Source organism: Neofelis nebulosa, chromosome 8 (assembly GCF_028018385.1).
Source record: "Neofelis nebulosa isolate mNeoNeb1 chromosome 8, mNeoNeb1.pri, whole genome shotgun sequence".
In the NCBI taxonomy this organism is placed as follows: Eukaryota; Metazoa; Chordata; class Mammalia; order Carnivora; family Felidae; genus Neofelis; species Neofelis nebulosa.
This window is the reverse complement of record NC_080789.1, coordinates 36902735-36922170: the sequence shown is the minus strand read 5'-3', so window position 1 is coordinate 36922170 and position 19436 is coordinate 36902735. Positions and strand designations below refer to the sequence as shown.

Below are 19436 nucleotides of genomic sequence, written 5' to 3'. Positions count from 1 at the left end.
TTAGAAATCAGAAAGTGCATGAGCTTTTTCCAAATGTGAATCCTGACATGTTATGGGACCTCAGAAGTCTAATGGCAGCAAATAAAACCAAAAGGAAGGATTTGTCCAGAACACTACTCAAATCCTTGCCTTTGCCCCTGGTGCCCTGATGTCATCACTATCTTCCAACACAGCTTCGTCTTCAGGCCTCAAATTTCTAGTTTTCCCCTTTGTTCAGTGTTTAATGTTTTGGGGGGTTTTTTCCTGCTCATGAGTGAGAGATCATGCTACTTGTCTATTATGTTTTTTGGGTTCTAAGAATGTTCTAATTCTTAATGATAAAACCCCAACCCTTACCTATTATGCCTTCTAATTTTATCTGAGTTAAGCCTCATCACTTCAGAATGTGACTTTGAATCCCCCAACAGCTGCACTTGAATTACCTGTGGTATCTCATGAATGTCCCATGATTTCTTGGTCTTGCCTCAGTAACAGCAAATGACTGTCTACTAAACCCACTCCCTCCTTTTTATTTTATTTTATTTTATTTTATTTTGTTATTTTATTTTATTTCATTTCATTTTATTTCATTTTATTGTACTTTATTATTATTTTTATTCTCAAGATAGTTAAGATACAGTGTTGTCTTGGCTTTAGGAGTAGAACCCAGTGAGTGATTTCATCGCTTACATATAACACCCACTGTTCATCCCAACAAGTGCCCTCCTTAATGCCTGTCACCTACTTACCCCACCCTCCACCCCCATCAGTCCTCAGTTTTCTGTATTTAAAAGTCTTTTATGGTTTGTCTCCCTCTCTGTTTTTATCGTATTTTTCCTTCCCTTCCCCTATGATCATCTGTTGTTTCTCAAAGTCCACATATGAGTGAAATCATGTGATATCTTTCTCTGACTCACTTATTTCACATAGCATAATACCCTCCAGTTCCATCCATGTTTTTGCAAATGTCAAGATTTCATTCTTTTTCATCACTGAGTACTGTTCCATTATATATATATATATATATATATATATATATATATATATATATATACCACAACTTCTTTATCCATTCATCAGTTGATGGACATTTAGACTCTTTCCATAACTTAGCTATTGTTGATAGTGCTGTTATAAACATTGAGGGACATGTGCCCCTTTGAATCCGCATTTTTGTATTCTTTGGATAAATTCCTAGTAGTGCTATTGCTGCATCATATGGTAGTTCTATTTTTAATTTTTTGAGGAACCTCCACACTGTTTTCCAGAGTGGCTTCACCAGTTTGCATTCCCACCAACAGTGCAATAGGGTTCCCCTTTCTCCACATCATCGCCAACATCTGTTGTTTCCTGAGTTATTAATTTTAGCCATTCTGACTGGTGTGAGGTGGTATCTCATTGTGGTTTTGATTTGTATTTCCCTAATGATGAGGGATAGTGAGCATCTTTTCATGTGTGTGTTGGCCATCTGGATATCTTCTCCGGAAAAGTGTCTTTTCATGTCTTCTGCCCATTTCTTCACTGGATTGTCTGGTTTTTTGGGTATTGAGTTTGGGTATAAAGTTCTTTCTTTATAGATTTTGGATACTAACCCTTTATCTGATATATCATTTTCAAATATCTTCTCCCATTCTGTCGGTTGCCTTTTAGTTTTGTTGATTGTTTCCTTGGCTGTGCAGAAGCTTTTTATCTTGATGAGGTCCCAAAAGTGCATTTTTGCTTTTGTTTCCCTTGCCTTCAGAGACATGTCAAGTAAGAAGTTGCTGTGACTGAGATCAAAGAGATTGCTGCTTGTTTTCTCCTGTAGGATTTAGAAGGTTTTGAAAGACCTAAATATGAGACAGGAAACCACTCCTTACTTTTATTGCACACACTATCCATGCAAATTCTAGATTCCCCAGCCCCACCTCTTGTTGTGTTATTTTTTATTTGAGTATCATTGACACACAATGTGATCTCACTCTCAAATGTACAACATAGTGATTCAACTTCTTTATACATTGTGCTATGTTCACTACAGGTGTAGCTGCCACTTGTCATCATTGACTATGTTCCTTATACTGTGCCTTTTATTCCAGTGACTTCTTTTTTTAATTTATTTCTATTGTTTAAGTTTATCATTTATTTTTTTTTTTTTGAGATAGAGAGAGAGAGCTCACGAGCAGGGGAGGGCAGAGAGAGAGGGAGAGAATCCAAGCAGGCTCAGCACTATTAGTGCAGGAACTCAAACTCACAAACCATGAGACCATGACCTGAGCCAAGATCAAGAGTTGGACACTTAACCAACTGAGCTACCCAGGCGCCCCTATTCCAGGGACTTCATGCTGTAACTGGAAGCCTGTATCTCCCACTTCTCTTTACCTGTTTTGCCCATCCCCCCATCCCCTCTGGCAACCATCAGTTCTCTATATTTTATAGGTCTGATTCTGTGTTTTGTGTGTTTATTCAATTGTTTTTTTAGATTCCACATATGGGTAAAATCACATAGTATTTTTCTTTTTCAGTCTGACTTATTTCACTTAGTGTAATACACTCTAGATCCATACATGTTGTCATAAATCATTAAAGAATTATATTCCCCTGTTTACATCCCTATGCCTACAGTAGTTCATCTCTATAGGGATGCATTATCAGAATTATGATTAAGTAGTTTGCTTTTATTATAGTTTTAAGAAGGAACATAAGTGGTCATTGGATTGCAAGAAGTAAAGATGTACTCAGGTTTTCTCAATTTGTGGGACTCTATTCCAGAAATACATATACTTAAAAGAAAGATTGGGATCTCTTGGCTTGACAAAAACCAAAACCAGAAGTACAGCCTCATTATGATGAGCTCCTGAACTAACAACAATTTCACTCTTTGTTCTAGATAATTTTTCCTCTGAGATTTTTGCTTATTGATAAGTTTATTCATGACTCAGCTTTCATTACTTCCCCTCTCTGCATTACCCTCCCTGTGACCAAGATAAAGAAGATCTAGTTGACTCATTTGATCTCTTTCATAGCTGTTTGGATAGAATTTTTATGAACAGGGGTGCCTGGGTGGCTCAGTCAGTTAAGCATCCGACTTCAGCTCAGGTCATGATCTCATAGTTTGTGAGTTTGAGCCCCATGTTGGGCTCAGTGCTGACAGCTCAGAGCCTGGAGCCTGCTTCAGATTCTGGGTCTCCCTCTCTCTCTGCCCTTCTCCTGCTCACGGTCTCCTCTCTCTCTCTCTCTCAAAAATAAATAAACATTAAATTTAAAAAAAAGAATTTTTATAAACAAACACCCTAAATCCAATAAGGTGATTGAGGTAGAAACTGTACTTGCAGGAAGATTTATACATAAGTTGCAGCCCGTGACTCTTTCCCCAAGCAGTGATTGGGCAGAAACCCATGGGGCTTAGGTTTTAGGGGCATTCAGTCTTAATATATTTGATTCAATGAGGATATTTTTGGACATTCAATAAAGACAGTATTTAGAAGCCTTTTCATTTATGTAGGTCCTGTTATAAAACAATCTATATAATAATTTTTATAGGTTTTCATGATATGACAGTCTCCTCCAAAGAACACTCAACTTATTTTTTGCTTTAGCTATCAGGAGGCTCCAGTTTACATTTATGCTTGATTCCAGCAACTGTCCTTAATTAGGTTATTTGGTATCATGTTTTTCTCCTTTGAATTGTACACCCTTAAGAGTTTATCCTTTCTTTAATGGCCCTACTATTGATATGTTTTTATGCTTCATAGTGTAAACCACCTCAAATTATCCTTGAAAATGAGGATACTCTTATTAATAATAAAGTTCCCTACAACTAATGATTGTACTTATTTGTAGCAATTACACTTGGGGGTAGATAAAAAACAAGATTTAACAATTATACTTCCTTTAAATTAAGATCAAAAACAATATGTCAATATTATATGCAAAGACCAAGCCAAATGTGCAGAAAATAAAGGGATATTTCCATTATGCAATAGAACATTCTTACATAATGTAAGTCTAATTCTACATAAGAACAGTCACATTGCCTATAAAAACTATCTTTATTCTCCCAGCTAACCACAGAGAAGCTTTAGGTACAGAAATGTCTCCCAGACAACAAAGAGCTCTAGGAAGTAGTAGAAGACAGGATATGATCATTTAAAGGACAGGAAAATATATTACTTTATTTATTTATTTATTTATTTATTTATTTAAGAAAAATAGATAATTATCTTAGTTTTTAATACTGCTTTTTTAAAAAGAAAGTTTAAAGTGTATTTATCTTGAGAGAGAGAGAAAGCATGAGTGGGGTAGGGGTAGAGAGAGGGAGAGAGAATTCCAAGCAGGCTCCATCCTGTAAGACCAGAGCCCGACGCAAAGCTCGAATTCACAAACTGCGAGATCATGACCTGAGCCAGTATCAAAAGTTGGACACTTAACTGACTGAGACATCCAGGCGCCCCTAATATGCTTTTAATATAGGAGAAAACATGTTTTAATGTTACATCATTTTAAATTATTAGAATTATTGATGTGTACAAAATCTGTAAATGACGTATTTAATTCAAATGAAAGAATATGTAATAATTATATGATGTATCAGTGATCATTTTTAGAATAACTATGAGCTGAAGTTAATATTTTGTATGTAGATTCTGCTTTCATATAGTAGAAAGTTCAAATTTTATTTCCGTTAACTAGTTGTTGGACAGGTATACATTAGAGAATATGGAAATAACTTTATACATTACATTTTGCTTTATTTTTAAGAAAACTTCTATCTTGGGGGTCCTGGGTGGCTTGGTCGGTTAATCGTCCGACTTCGGCTCAGGTCATGATCTCATAGTCCGTGAGTTTGAGCCCTGCGTCGGGCTCTGTGCTGACAGCTCAGAGCCTGGAGCCTGTTTTGGATTCTGTGTCTCCCTCTCTCTCTGCCCCTCCCCTGTTCATGCTCTGTCTCTCTCTGTCTCAAAAATAAATAAACGTTAAAAAAAAAAAAAAGAAAACTTCTATCTTATTGTCCATAAATTTCAGGGCTTATGAATATGTTATGTACATAATCACATCATTTCTAAAAGTAAGAATCATACTGAGTCATCTTTGCATTATACTGCAAAAGATTCATAGTGACACTAATCCTTTGAATAATAGCATAAATAACTTTCTTTGTTAATCTAAGACTGTTAGAACCAATTCAGTCTCATTGCCACTGGCTTTGTCTTCCCAGCTCCCTGGGCAGATCGCCTAATGGGCTTCACCTTCACATCCACCTACCTTAGTTCTTGAACCAGTTATGGCCTAGCCATGGATATGTCAGCAGCCTCAGTCTCACCATCTCCTGGTGAGAACTAAGTTAATTGTTAACCCAGGTTTGATCATGTACAATGTGGGAGGATCTCTAAACAACCATGTATCTCTCATCCAGTCATCCAGCCCACTTTCTATGAAATTGCGGTATAGTCCATGTTTGCTTACCTGGGCCCCTTTATATTAAAAAACAAAAACAAAAAAAAACTTTAATAAATAAAGAGAAGAGACAAATGTCCCATGGAAGGGAATTCCAAGTAATCTATTTAGATACTCCACCATCAAGGAGATGAAATATAAGTCCCCACTCCTTAAATGTAGGCTGTACATAGTGACTTTCTTCCAAAGTGTGCAGTATGAAAAGTGGAAAAAAGAGGAACTTTAGAGTGGAAAAACCTGACAAACACTGTCTTATCTGGGTAATCAAGGTCTATATCAATGATGTTAAATTATGTTGATAGGTATCCTTGATATGTCAGGAATATGGTACTCTATTTCTGTGGTCTTCCTCTCAAAAACCCATAGCCCTAGTCTAATTATGAGGAAGAACATCTGCAAATCCAAGTGAAAGAACATTCTACAAAATGTCTAGCCATTACTCCTCAAAACTCTCAAGGTCATCAAAAACAAGACAAGTCTGAGAAACTATCACAACCAATAGGACTGAATCCAATGTGATATCCTGGATAGGATGGTGGAACTGAAAAGACATTAGGTGAAAACTAAGAAATTATTTTTTTTTTAAGTTTTTATTTATTTAAGTAATCTCTGCACCCAATGTGGTCCTCAAACTCATGACCCTGAGATCAAGAGTCACATGTTCTTCTGACTGAGTCAGGCAGATGCCGCAAAAACTAAGGAATTCTCAATAAAATAATGGACTTTAGCTAACAACAGTCTATCAGTATTGGGTTCATTAATTATAACAAATAACCCCATTGTAAGGTGTCAATAATAGAGGAAATTTGGTATAGGGTATATGGGAACTCTCTATACTATCTTCAAATTTTCTGTAAATATAAAACTTTTAAAATATAAGTTTATTTAAAAAAACAATATGAGAAAAGATAATGTTTATTGAACCATTGCTTTGTGCCGGACACTGCCAAAAGCATTGTTTATATCACCTTACTGAATACTAAGAATGACCTTGTGAAATGAATACTGTTATACTCATTTTATAGATAAGGAAATTGAGACACAGGTTAAGTGGATAAGTACATTTCTTAAGGCCAAATCTACATAATTGAGGAGAAAGAACTCCAATCCAGACTGTCTAACTCTAGACTGTGTACTTCTTTTGGTCCTATTTATATAACTTATTAGCAGACATTGAGCACAAGAAAAATGTTCATTTAGCATTTTTCCAAATCAGACAAGTAAGGAAGAATAAAGAGAAAATTCATGCCTGCCAAGAGACAAAATAAATGTACTTCTAAAGGAGACTGAAGAATTGAGGTTTGAAATAAAGACAGAAGAAATTCAAGGACTTATGAATCTTACTGAAGCATTAAAGAAGAGATACTTGTATCCACAACTTTGACTCTTGAAACCTTTGCAGGTATTGTCCAACACAAAGGCTATCCTGGAGTTAAAATTACTGTCAAAAAATATTTAAAAAGTGGGGAAAATAATCTAAAGCACCTGAACATGAACATAACCACTTGTTTACAGCCTCTCGCTCCAGTTTCCCTTTCAGACTGGGTATCTCCCTAAACTCAAAACTTAGCTCTCTGAGCTAGGGCCCTATTGCACAGCTCAACTCATATTAATCTCCTTTTCTGGAGTCTAGGGAATGGGCAACAGGGAGCAATAAAATTCATGATCAGTACTCTCAACTGCCATTCAATGTGCACTTCAACTTGTAAGTTTTTATGTATGTCCTTGCTGAAGTATGATCTGCACCCGGCAGTGACTCAATTCTGATGCCTTCCTCCATCTCTAGGACGTTGGCCCTACATAGGCTCTCCCTGACTTTAACACTCAATAATGTCATCTACAAAATGAGATCATGAAGGCAGCTCTTTCTGCCCACAGGTCCTGCCCTGTGCTTTAATAAAATCACCTTTTTACACCAAAAAAAAAAAAAAAAAGATATGAAAATATGTATGTTACAGATTGATGTTAGGATTAAATGAGATAATATCTTTTTAAATTTTCCAAATAGTCTCTGCGATCTAATGTAATGAAACTGGCAGTTGAGTGTATCACTGAAAAAACTGATGAAAACTTAAAACAATAAATTTTTCACTTAAAAACATATTAATATACTTTTACTTACCAGACTTTTGGTTTAAGCACAAGGCCATTTGTTGTTTTGGTCTTTGCACACAGCTTTGTATAGGGTCACTCTTTGGAGTTCTGTCTTAATTTTTTTACATCAAGCATACCTCTAAGGCAGTCTACAGTGTCCAGCTTTGTTTCCCTTAAACAACCAATTTCCATTTTTAAAAAATAGGAGAGTTAAGATGATGTTCTCACCTTTTCTCTTCAGAATCACACAAAAGCAACAAATAAAAACCAAAACGCAACTTCTTTGACAAAATCAGAAAGCATGCTAAATCTCAAATCATGTGTTTTATGAAGCACAATGAAGGTAAAGAGGGATGGAGAAAGATACCAAAGAAAATTCCCAGGGTTACAGATCACTGACAAAACCAACAACACAGTTCTCTAGACTGGAATATTCTGAGGAGCAAAATCAACAGTTCCTAGTTTGGGACAAATGCAATTGATGACCAGGGTTGTGCTTCCCAATTTGGCATAAGAGAGAAACAGAGAATACTGGAGAACCCAAGGAATCACACTGAAAAACTATATTTATAGGAAGCAGTATGCTGGTGAGGCAGGATCAGAAAAAGATGATGAGTTCTGACTTGTCCCGTAACTGCTGATCTCAGATGGCTGGAGAGAAGACTAACTAAAGGCTGTAATTCAAACACACACACAGTTTTGTGAGATGAGTTTTCCTGGCTTGAATCGCAGGCCTGGATCCAGTCCAATATATACTACTGCAGAAGTTTGGTTTAGGAGTACTCATTTGATTCAAAGATGGGCAATATTTTTAAAAGTGGTGGGGAAGTAAAAATAAGATAAAAACAGAGAAGGAGACAAACCATAAGAGGCTCTTGAATACAGAGAATAAACTGAGAGTTGCAGTGAGGGGGTAAGTTAAATCGGTGACGGGCATTAAGGAGGGCCCTTTTTGGGATGAGCCCTGGGTGCCATATGAAAGAGGTGAATCACTGTTCTACTCCTGAAAGCCAAGACTACACTGTATGTTAACTAACCTGAGAATGAAAAAATGAAAAATAACAAAAATTTTTTTGAAAATAAAAGGGTTGGGGAAGGAGGTATAATCTGCTTGGGTTCTGTACCAAGGGGAAAAATCTTTTCTGGAAAGCTGCACTAGAAACTGAAACAAAACCTTGCTTTTCACCATTAACCTTTTTATACTTTTTAAATTCAAAAGAAATTTAGTTCAGTAAGAAAAAGAATAGGGACTTTGAAAAAATAATAAATTCAGGTAGACATTTTCAGAGAAAATCTAAATACAAATCCTTTCAGATATTTTACTCTTTTTATCCAGACTTACATTTGTTTTGACCACATGTAATTTGACAGCAATTGCTTCTAGTGACTTTCCTTTATCAATCCTTTCCCAAAGGCATCCAATTTATAGAAACAACTTTTCCTTTTGCATTAATATGTCATTAGTTATGTAATATTTACTTATATCATTACAATACTATAACTGGCATAACAAGTTTAGAAACAAATACAATTGACTCAGTAAACAAAGTTCAACTGGTGTGAACAGAAGCATATATGTTATAAAAAGTGGCCTGCTAACCACAAGGGTTCATTGTATTATAGGTATCCTATGTTTTTGAGGAAAACCAGAAAGTAATGCTTGTTGATGGATTTGTTATGTGCATGTTAGAGGAAATTACCCTAAATATGAACATATGTCCTTACTGGGTTTTTGTGGCCTTTGAATTATTCTCTAGGATATATAGTTTTAGATATATCATTTAAAATTTTTAATTTTACTCAAAAAAATGTTTATTGAGCTCCTACTATGTACCCTAAACATAGAAACAAGGTAAATATTTCATCAACTTGTTGAAATTAAACAATATTAATAGGATGTTACTGCTGTTTTTATTTACAGTATGCTGAATAGGTGTAGAAGATATTAATGAAAGAACTTAGTTTATTGACTTGCTTCATTCATATCAGAGTTCTTCACACACCCAAATTTGTTTTAAATTGTTAATGTTGGTTTTACTTTAATGTTTGATAACGAAAAACTTTTTTTAAACTGTTGTTACATTTCTTGTTGTTTTATCTTGAAGCTGCCAGAAAAAGTTATAATGGACTACTACGAGAAGTACAAGCCTAGAATGAATGAGCTGGAAGCTTTTAATATGGTAAATCTCAGAAATGAACATATTAAATTGGATATGTTGCCAGACTTGAATGGGGTTCAATTAAATTTTATTGTGGGACCAACCAATCTATGTTGTTTTTCTCTTACTGTAGAAAAACCGTTTTGGACCATTTCCTATTTCAGAACTATATTAGGTGTCAGTAATGTAATAAAGAGAACACATGGTACATTTCTCTTAAAATGTATCATAAATGCACGGAAGAAATTTCAGAGTTCTTTGAACACATACTTGTCTCAATGCAGTTATTTCCCCAGCATGCCTTTTAATGAATTTCATTCTTAGTACCTCTGAAAACTCTCTATCATACGTACCACTGCCTTTGGATTCCTGTTATTATTAAAGAAAAACTTTTGATCTCTGCAGTATTCGTTTTCTGAATATATACAATTGGTATTGGAGATTTATTTGGCCCTATATAAATTTCTGTAGATGCATTTTCTTGAACATAAGTGTTACACTAGTTTGTGTTTGTTTGTTTGTTTGTTTGTTTTGTTTTGTTTTTTAAAGTTCTACCATCTTATCTTATCCTTTCTTTTAGTTGAAAGTTGTTCTGGCTCCTTGTATAGAGACACTGATTCTTCTGGATCGACTTTGCTATCTGAAAGAGCAGGTAAATTATATTTTAAAATATATAACTAATATCTTTATTTAATATAGTAAACAGATCCACTATTACCTAGGATAAGTTTCTTTTGCATACAGCTAGTCAGATAATTTTTCTTATTATATTTTCCAAGTTTAAATATTCATTCCATCTCTTTTTAAACATAAACATATGTACAACAGATGTTTTCAGCAAACCTATTATAATAAAGTTTATGTTATTTTAATTGTATGCTAATTACTGTATGGTAGGCAGTGAACACAACTATCATATATGACGTATTGTGTAGCTAAATTTAATAAAGGCCAGACATAAAAGATATTTTATATATATATATATATATATATATATATATATATATATATATGTATATATATGTTTCATTTAATGAAAATTTACCTTTTAAATCACTTTTGGATTTTGGACATATGTAATATGCAGTATAAAAATTTCTGATCAGTGAAAATTGCTTTTGCTTCTTCACAGTCTTGGTTTTTTTTAATCTATGTTGAATGCACCAAAAAAACTGGTTTTTTTCTTGTCTTTAAGGAAAATTTTTTTTGCAGATTTTACACTGAGCTATGATCAAAATAGTTATGTGAACTATTTAAATTAAACCCATACATGGATTCAGCCTCATGTTTCCACCATAAGCCCTTTATTTTAACAATTTTGTTCTATCATAGTGGGTAATTTTACTTTCTTCTTTTCAACAGGCTATTTGGAACAAATGGATTTTAATAAATGCTTGCTTTTGTTCTAATTTATATTTTTATGGAAAAAAGAAAATTTTTAAATATTTGGATAATTGTGTACTTTCTTAAGCTACCAAGTAACTCAAAATCACTGGAAATCTTTGGCTTCCAATTTCATTGGTGACAGAATTGGGCCTGTTTTACTAGGTACTCATTATTTCCCTTTTCAAAGCAATTTCCAGTGACCTAAATAAAATAAGTAAATGGTAAAAAAATAAATTAAATAAAAAAGTAATATGCACAAAGATTAATAGATTGGCAATGAAATGATATAAAGCATAAAATATTAAATTGTTAATAAAATATTTTTAAATAGCAATGTTAAATAATATTAAATAATATTTTATTCTAAAGCAACACTTATATGTTAGAAAGTTTTAAATGAAGAATATAAACAAGAAAATTAGAAATAACAACAGTCCCATCTTTCAACATTAACTTAATTTTTGTTTTGTATTCTAGTGCCTCTTTCTAATATGTATATGTTGCACACATATATATGAGCGCATTATTTCTACTTTAATTAAAATTGGAATCTGGGGCACCTGGGTGACTCAGTCAGTTAAGCTGTCTGACTCTTGATTTCAGCTCAGGTCATGATCTTGGCTCAGGTCATGGTCTCACAGTCCAGAGACAGAGCCCTCAAGATTCTCTCTCCCTCTCCTTTTACCCCTCCCTGCTCTCTAACATAAGATAAGATAAGATGATGATAAGATAAGATAAAGGAATCAAATTACAAGTGCAGTTTTGAATTTAATCTGTTTCATTTATTTTATTCAGAATTTTCTCATCTTATTGAATATACTACAGAAGGTGAATAATGTTTCATCATATAATAATTTCTTTAAGTAATGCCCAATTGTTTTTTATCACTTCCACTCTTTCACAATTTCAGCAAAGAATAACCGTGTAGTTCACTATCTTATGTAAATCTTTTATTTCCTCAACATAAATTCCTGTAGGTGAAATTGTAAACGTTAATTTCATTCAGCAAAGAATAATTTTCTTTTATATAGTTTGTCTTTTATGTTGTTTTTATATTACAATATATAGTCTGACTCATCTTTCATTCTTATCTTCAACAAATTGCTATGTATTTAAATCACTTATCAATTTGCAGGAAAATATTGCATGGTCTGCACTTGTGAAGTTGTTTGATCCTGTGAAATCTCCCAGATGTTATGCTATTATTGCTCTGAAGAAGCAGCAATGATTTCAGTTGAAGCAAGGTATTAGATGTATCTGTTTGTGGAAACTATCACTAATTTTGCTCTTCTAAACATTTATGTTGTGTTATGTAAATATTTGAAAAAACATTGCTCTATTTTAAATAAACAATAAAATAATAGCTAACAACAGAACACCATAATCTATTTTTCCATTGTCAAAGCATACATTAATAAAATAAGAACTCATGAAAATATTTAAAAAGTATTGACCTATATTCCTGAGTTACTATATCAATAGGACATTGTAATCTGACCCTTGTTCCCTATTGTTTGAGACCCTTAATACTTGCTACATACCACATTTTGACTTTTATTGATTTAAAAACTTTTTGGACAGAGGAAAGTTATAGGTGTATATATAATAAAATTAGCACAGAAGATCACTTTCATTTTCCTCCAGATTTTGGAAGGATTTTCCATGTCATCTGGAGGGAAAAATCCAAAAAGGAAAGAAACACCCAGGAACCAGGCAGATACAAAAAGTGCTTAATATGTGTTTTCATCTAAGGTACATGAGAAGATATTCTGTGTCCTTAAAGAAATATGCATCTTGTGAGATTCACTTTAAGGAATCTGGAAGCTACTTATCTTACTAAAATAGATAATTACCTTGTGCTCTGTAGAAAGCCAGTCTGAGAAAAGCAAGAGCGAATGAAAGAAGGCCAGCGCTATGCCCAGTGTGGTACAGGTTCTTTTCATTTGCAGAAATCTTGAGATTTCTAATATACGCAGAAGATACGACAGTTGGCAAAAAGCTTCCTTGATGCTCAGCAAAAGACTATAAAATTCTCCCATCAGAAGAAGTAACTACTCTCTTAAATTTTAGAGTCTATCCGCAGATGGAAAGAATAAGTTTTTGCTCTGTGTTGTGATAGGAAGTTTGCAGCCATTATATATGTGGATGATCAGGTACTTTGTATAGCTAGTACAATACTGGGGAAAATAGCCACTTTTTAAGCTTTTTATTATGGAACATTTCAAATATGTTCAGAAATGAAGAGTAGAGTCTAACGAATCGCATGTACTCATCACAAACTTCAATAATTATCAACATTTTACCAGTCTTGTTTCATCTGTACACTTATGAGCATGCACACGTTCATATTTGCCACCCCACCCACCATTCCCAGATATGTAAGATTTTGAAATTTTGCCCTGATGCCTAAATATTTATATAACATTATTTTCTCATTATAATAAAGAAAAAAAACTTCATGTGTGTAAAGCTCTGTTTAGTAAAGTGAACTCCAACTGTTTCAATACCAAGGAAACTTTGTAGTAACTTCCCTATGCCTTAAAACATTTTCAGAAATTATATTTATCAGTTAATGCTTTCCATTTTTAATAGAGACATTTGTGTGATTCAAGCTAATCAATATGAGATAACTTGTATGACCCACTGAGATGATAATATTTCAGCAAAAGAACAAAGAAATATAATATTTTGGCAGGACTACAGCTTTATACACATGAATCCCCATTGCAATGTTTGTAGACTCTCCTCTCATAAAAACTGCTCTTTGAGAACTCATTTACAGTTGAGCTAAAGAAGGTGATGTATTGGCAGGAGCATCAATCCTGACAGTTACATTCTGAGTGAGCTAAAGTAAGACTCTTAATATCTCAGAGCCTCATTTGTAAAGTGGGTTTCATTTAATTTTCATTTTAGAAACATTTATTGAATGCTTATCATGTGTCAGACATTAGGCTAAGCACTGGCAGCATGGAGACAAACAAGATATGTCCCTTTTCTCAAAGAGCTCACAGTCTAGTAAGAAAGACAACAAAATTACTAATTACCATAATTAGTACTGTGATTATTGTATAGGGCTGAGAGGGTCAGGACATGAGATCCTTTATGGTACCTTCAAATTGATAAGACTTCAAGGGAAGATAGGCTCAGTAATATTAGTACCATAGTTTAGATTCATATGAGTTAAATTATTGTCTGTCCTTGTGTAGGTCACTTTAGTATTCAGTATGCCTCAGGTTTCTCATCTGTAAAAAGAATATAAGAATAAAATTTACTTCTAAGGTTGTTATGAGCATTAAAAGATTAAATATGTTATCGAACTCCCACAAAATGTCTCCAGGCACTCTGTTAATAAAGCAAAACTGAATTTATTAAAACTGCAGTAATAGGGCATTCTGCCTTGAGGGTCTCTGAAGGTAAAGTCAGGAGAGGATATTTACAGCATTTTGAAGGTGGCTCTTTTCAGGTGGAGACCAGACTGCAATTTGGAAAAGTTCATGACAAGTTTTATGATTGGTATCTAATAGCAAGGCAAGGGTCTTGAAGCAAGTTCTGATAAGTAAACTGTTGCTTGATAAGTGAGCTCTTTGCCAAGGTGAGCAGATTGTCTGAGATAAATTAATATATGAGAATTTCCTGAAACAATGAAGTTATTTATTGGTTTACAGCCTTATCTTTCCTGGGCAAAGATTTCCTTTACCAAACAAATAAATCATGTTGACACAGGTGGTCTCAGTTCTTAGACCCCATAGCTCTGTCATATTAATGCACATGGTTGTAGTTCTCAACGTAAAGCAATTAATTCCTGGTACATAAACATATGTAAAGCAAATAGTATAGGATAGTAGACTCAAACCTAGATATGTCAGTACTTCCATTAAATGTACATTAAATGCTTCAATTATAAAACAAAGATGACTAATTGAAAAAATAGAGCCCAATAAGTTGCTGGTTAGAAAAAACATCTAAAACAGAGGTATAAAAAATTCAAAAGTAATAGGAAGGAAAAGGCATATTTGCAATTACTCATCAAAAGGAAGGATATTTATCAATATCAAAGTAGATTTTTAGTTAATCTCAGGCAAAAATATTCTGGAAGATAAAGGGTAACCTTCATAATGAAAAGAATTTCAATTTGTCAGGAAAATGTAAGTTTGTATTTAGTTAATACCATAATTACAAAATATATAAGGCAAAAATTAACTACAGGGAGAAACAAGTCTACAATCATGCTGGGAATATTTTCATGTTTCCCTCTATCTTATGGAAAAAGCAAACAAAACCAAAAAGATACAAGATTTGAACAATGAAAGAAGTAAAATTGAGCTAATGGATAAACAGTTTATTATAAACTGTTCCCAACTACTATATAATTTTTTCAAGTACATATGAAAATTTTACAAAAGCTGACCATATGCTGGGCTTTGAAGTAAATTTTAATAAATTTCAAAAAAATTGAAACTATATTATATGTAGTTTCTGACCACAATGCATTTAAGCTTAAAAAAATTGTTTTAGGGGTGCCTGGGTGGCTCAGTTCAGCATCTGACTCTTGATTGCAGCTTAGGTCTTGATCTCAGGGTTGTGAGTTTAAGCCCCATGTTGGGCTCCACGCTGGGCATGGGGCATATATATATATATATATATATTCATTGTGTATTATATATTTATTATATAATTTTATTATATACTTATAAAATTTATTGTATACTTAAATATATATGTAAGTAAAAATTTAAAAATTGTTTTAAATATAAGTAGAAAATCCCCATATTCTTTAAACTAAGAATTATACCTCTAAATAACTTCTGAGTCAAAGAAGAACTCACAGTGGAAATTAGAGAGTATTTGAGTAATAATGAAAATAATTGAATTATAATGATAACACTGCCCATCAAAACTTACGGGATGAGCTAAACCATGATATAAGAAAACCTTAGCTTTCAACACATATTAGAAAAGGAAGAGACTAAAAATCAAAAGATTAGTAGTTTCTGGAAGAAAAACATGGAGAGATGATTAACACCTCCAAAAGTTGGTTCTTCAATAATTAATAAAATTTACACATCTCTGGTAAGTCTAATCATTTAAAAAATAAAACGTTCAAATAATCAATATCAGGTATATAAAAGGGAACATGCCTGTAAATTTGCCAATAAATTTCTGACAACAAAATTGAACATTTGTATGAAATGGAAAAATTTCTCAAAGAAACACAATATGCCAAAACAGCCTCAAGAAGGAAAATAAAATATTAATAATCATACAACTATTAAATTGAATCTGCAATTAATCTTTTATTAATTTCCTACATCTCGATAAAAGTATTTTTTGGATGTGGCATAGAATTTAGTCAACCACTGTTAGTTTGCAACAGTGTGACTAAGACTATCGTAGACACTATACGTTGGGCAAGAAGATTTGTAGAACTAGACTATGGCAGTTCCTAATTTTTAGGAGTTTATAATCTATGCATGGAAACACATATGAGAGGCATATGGAAGAGTTAAGATTTAGATAATGACTTTGGGGAAGAAAGAAAAGAAAGTATCTACAGAAGCACACAATCCTTTACTATGAACTAACTTTGTCTTAGTCTGTTTACTTCTGTTCCACTCTCCTCTTTAATTATAGGTTCCTTTAGTTTGTTTTAAGTATGGTCAGTAGAATGGCTTATTTTCAGGAAAGAGAACTGTTTAAGAAATAATCTGCCATGTGAAAGATGTGCTCTGGTAACCTGTAACCAGAAGGAACTGGAAGTCTCCAAACCTCCCCAGGTTTGTACTTGGCCAGTGATGCTACTGGCTGCATGTATGGGGATTTATTAGTTGATGTATTTATCTCAATGGATCGCCTCATTAAGTTTGCAGATGTTCTGTCAATGGAAGTCCTTTAAAAAAAAAATTATACTGTTTTTATTAGAGTTTTCCAATGCACAATCCAGAATAAGAGAGTTAACACATTTCAGCACAGAACAAAGTAGCATGTATTTAAATCTCAGGGGAGGAAAAGCCTTTAAGTTGTTCTCAGACAGTTATGATTGAACACGTTGAATTTGAGAAAAATGGAGAAAGTATGCACCAAATTCACCATTTGGGCAGCATGGGATTTGGTGTGCATCAGCTAATCATGTTGAACTAATGCTCCACTTAGCTCAACTCTCAGGAAAGAATCCAGTCTTCTAATAACTGCTACAACTCCTTTAAGAAAAAGTCTCAAGGATGGTTTTCCATCAAGCAAAGCACACTCAAATAATGTGTTTCAAGGGAAAGATAAAACAATTCCAGATACCATTTGATTATAACAACAGACATCTCTGGTGTTCTGGTGACTTCAGAATATTTCTTTTTTTTTTTTTTTTAATTTTTTTTTTTTTAACATTTATTTATTTTTGAGACAGAGAGAGACAGAGCATGAATGGGGGAGGGTCAGAGAGAGGGAGACACAGAATCTGAAACAGGCTCCAGGCTCTGAGCTGTCAGCACAGAGCCCAACGCGGGGCTTGAACTCACAGACCTCGAGATCATGACCTGAGCCAAAGTTGGTTGCTCAACCAACTGAGCCACCCAGGCACCCCTCCCTTAAACAAGATTTAAGTGGGACATATTACCTGCCTGGTCCCTGTAGGCATTTGAGTGTGGGTCCTTGATTTATAACCATGGTTATCTGACATTAAGGCCAGAGAGGACATAGAAAACAAGGTGATGATATTATAACATAAGGGGGAGACAAAAGGTCATATGAAGAGAGAATACATGATTTAGAAGCTAACAAATTTGTGTTTTCTGAAAGTTAGCAACAGAAACTGATAATGCCAAAAGCAAGACATTTCATACAGAAAAGGAAAACAGGAGAGGCCTTTCCAAAAGGAAAGCACGTGTTATAGTGACTAAACACTAAATTTTTTTAATGTTTATTTCTTTTTGAAGAGCAGAGAGACAGAGAGTGAATGGGGGAGGGACAGGGAGAGAGGGAGACACAGAATCTGAAGCAGAATCCAAAGTCAGCCGCTTAACCAACTGAGCCACCCAGGCGCCCCCAGAATATTTCTGATCTTAGTAGACAGTATAGCTGCAGGTAAACCTCTGCGAGTAAAGACAGGAGGAACAGACTTCAAATCACAAAGAAAAAATTAAATACTCTATTTCTACTTAAGCTAACTCAAAAGGACAGAACTAAGAATAAAAATGAAGGCAAAGAAGTGTTTACTTTTAATGTATAGAATAATGAATATCTTTCTATGTATGTACAAACAGTACCTTTAAAGGGTCCAAAATTACATTCACATTACCTGCTTATGCTAGGTTCCAGAAACCATCCCTAAAGCACAGGTTGTACTGTACTGAAGAATAATATTTAGAAGTTTTGAGGGTCAACATCTAGAGGATAAAACTGAAAGCTATTGAAAGGTAAATTATTTTTTTGGTTAACTTTTCTCTCATTAATAGAAAATACTGTTGTTTATCTTTAAAATAAATAGATTTGAAATTCTTTTAAAATATGCTTCACATTTTAGATCTTTAGTACAGTTGTAGTATCAATGTTTGTTAATGAGATTATTGGTAATGTGTTTTCATTCTAATAAATTGCTTGCAGATGTTTAGAGAAGAAAGGATTTCGTTAAAATTGCTGCCATAAATAGCATAGTTCCTACCTTTAAGATTAATGAAACCATAGTAAATTCAACCTAGATCTTCTTACCATTCTTTTATTATGAAAAGTAAAACTAAGTCTCAGAGTTGTGTTTAGTTAGGTAAATAAAAATGTTACAGAGCCTCTGAGGGTCATAGGTCATAGTAGCCCAGTGGAGTTACATCATATACACATTTATGTACTGATTTTTAGATTCTAACCTCTCCCCAAGATGCAAATGCATAAGAAGGATAGGATATCTCTTTGTTGGCCAAATCAGAAGTGCCATCTTTGAAAGACAGGAAATAGAAGACCAAACAAATATCTATAACTTTTCAAAGAGCAGAGGATATGTGTTTCTCATCAAGTAAGACTTAGAAAATCCAACTGAACTTCATTGAACATCTGTGAACTAACTGCTGGGTGCTTTCACACTTACTTCAATCTTCAAAACAACAAACAACAAAAAAAATAGCATGCATTAGGGATATAGATCCTTAGTAATAGTGACAGTAGTATATACCCAAGGAGCAAGCAGTAATCCTTAATAATTCACCCATTCCTCATTCACTGTAGGAATTTAATATTATCCTAAAAGCATAATGGTTTGAATGCTCAGTATCTGCTTAAAGACTACCCTTTTGTTCTTTTCTTTCATCTACCTCTGTGGTCTCCAAATTTTAGTGGGCCAAGGAATTAAGGTATAGTACTATATTCAAAACTACACAAATAAAGCAAAAAAGAAAAAGAAAA

The 19436-nt window shown here is 33.7% G+C and overlaps 1 protein-coding gene across 7 annotated transcripts in view; it reads left to right on the top strand.

Annotated features, from left to right (window-relative positions):
- METTL25 (methyltransferase like 25) overlaps nt 1-19436 on the top strand; it is a 155980-nt gene that overhangs the window by 111100 nt on the left and 25444 nt on the right. For 3 of the 7 annotated variants that reach the window (XR_009265499.1, XR_009265500.1, XR_009265496.1), the window contains exons 10-12: nt 9615-9689; nt 10249-10320; nt 12190-12298. Coding sequence is in view for 1 of the 7 variants with exons in the window: in XM_058741892.1 (XP_058597875.1) it covers nt 9615-9689; nt 10249-10320; nt 12190-12282 (240 nt within the window). In the remaining 6 variants the exon portion in view is untranslated. Of the gene's footprint in view, nt 1-9614; nt 9690-10248; nt 10321-12189; nt 12431-16734; nt 16829-18355; nt 18437-19436 lie in introns of those variants that run through there. The other 4 variants (XR_009265498.1, XR_009265497.1, XR_009265501.1 and 1 more) reach the window with 3 other exon arrangements.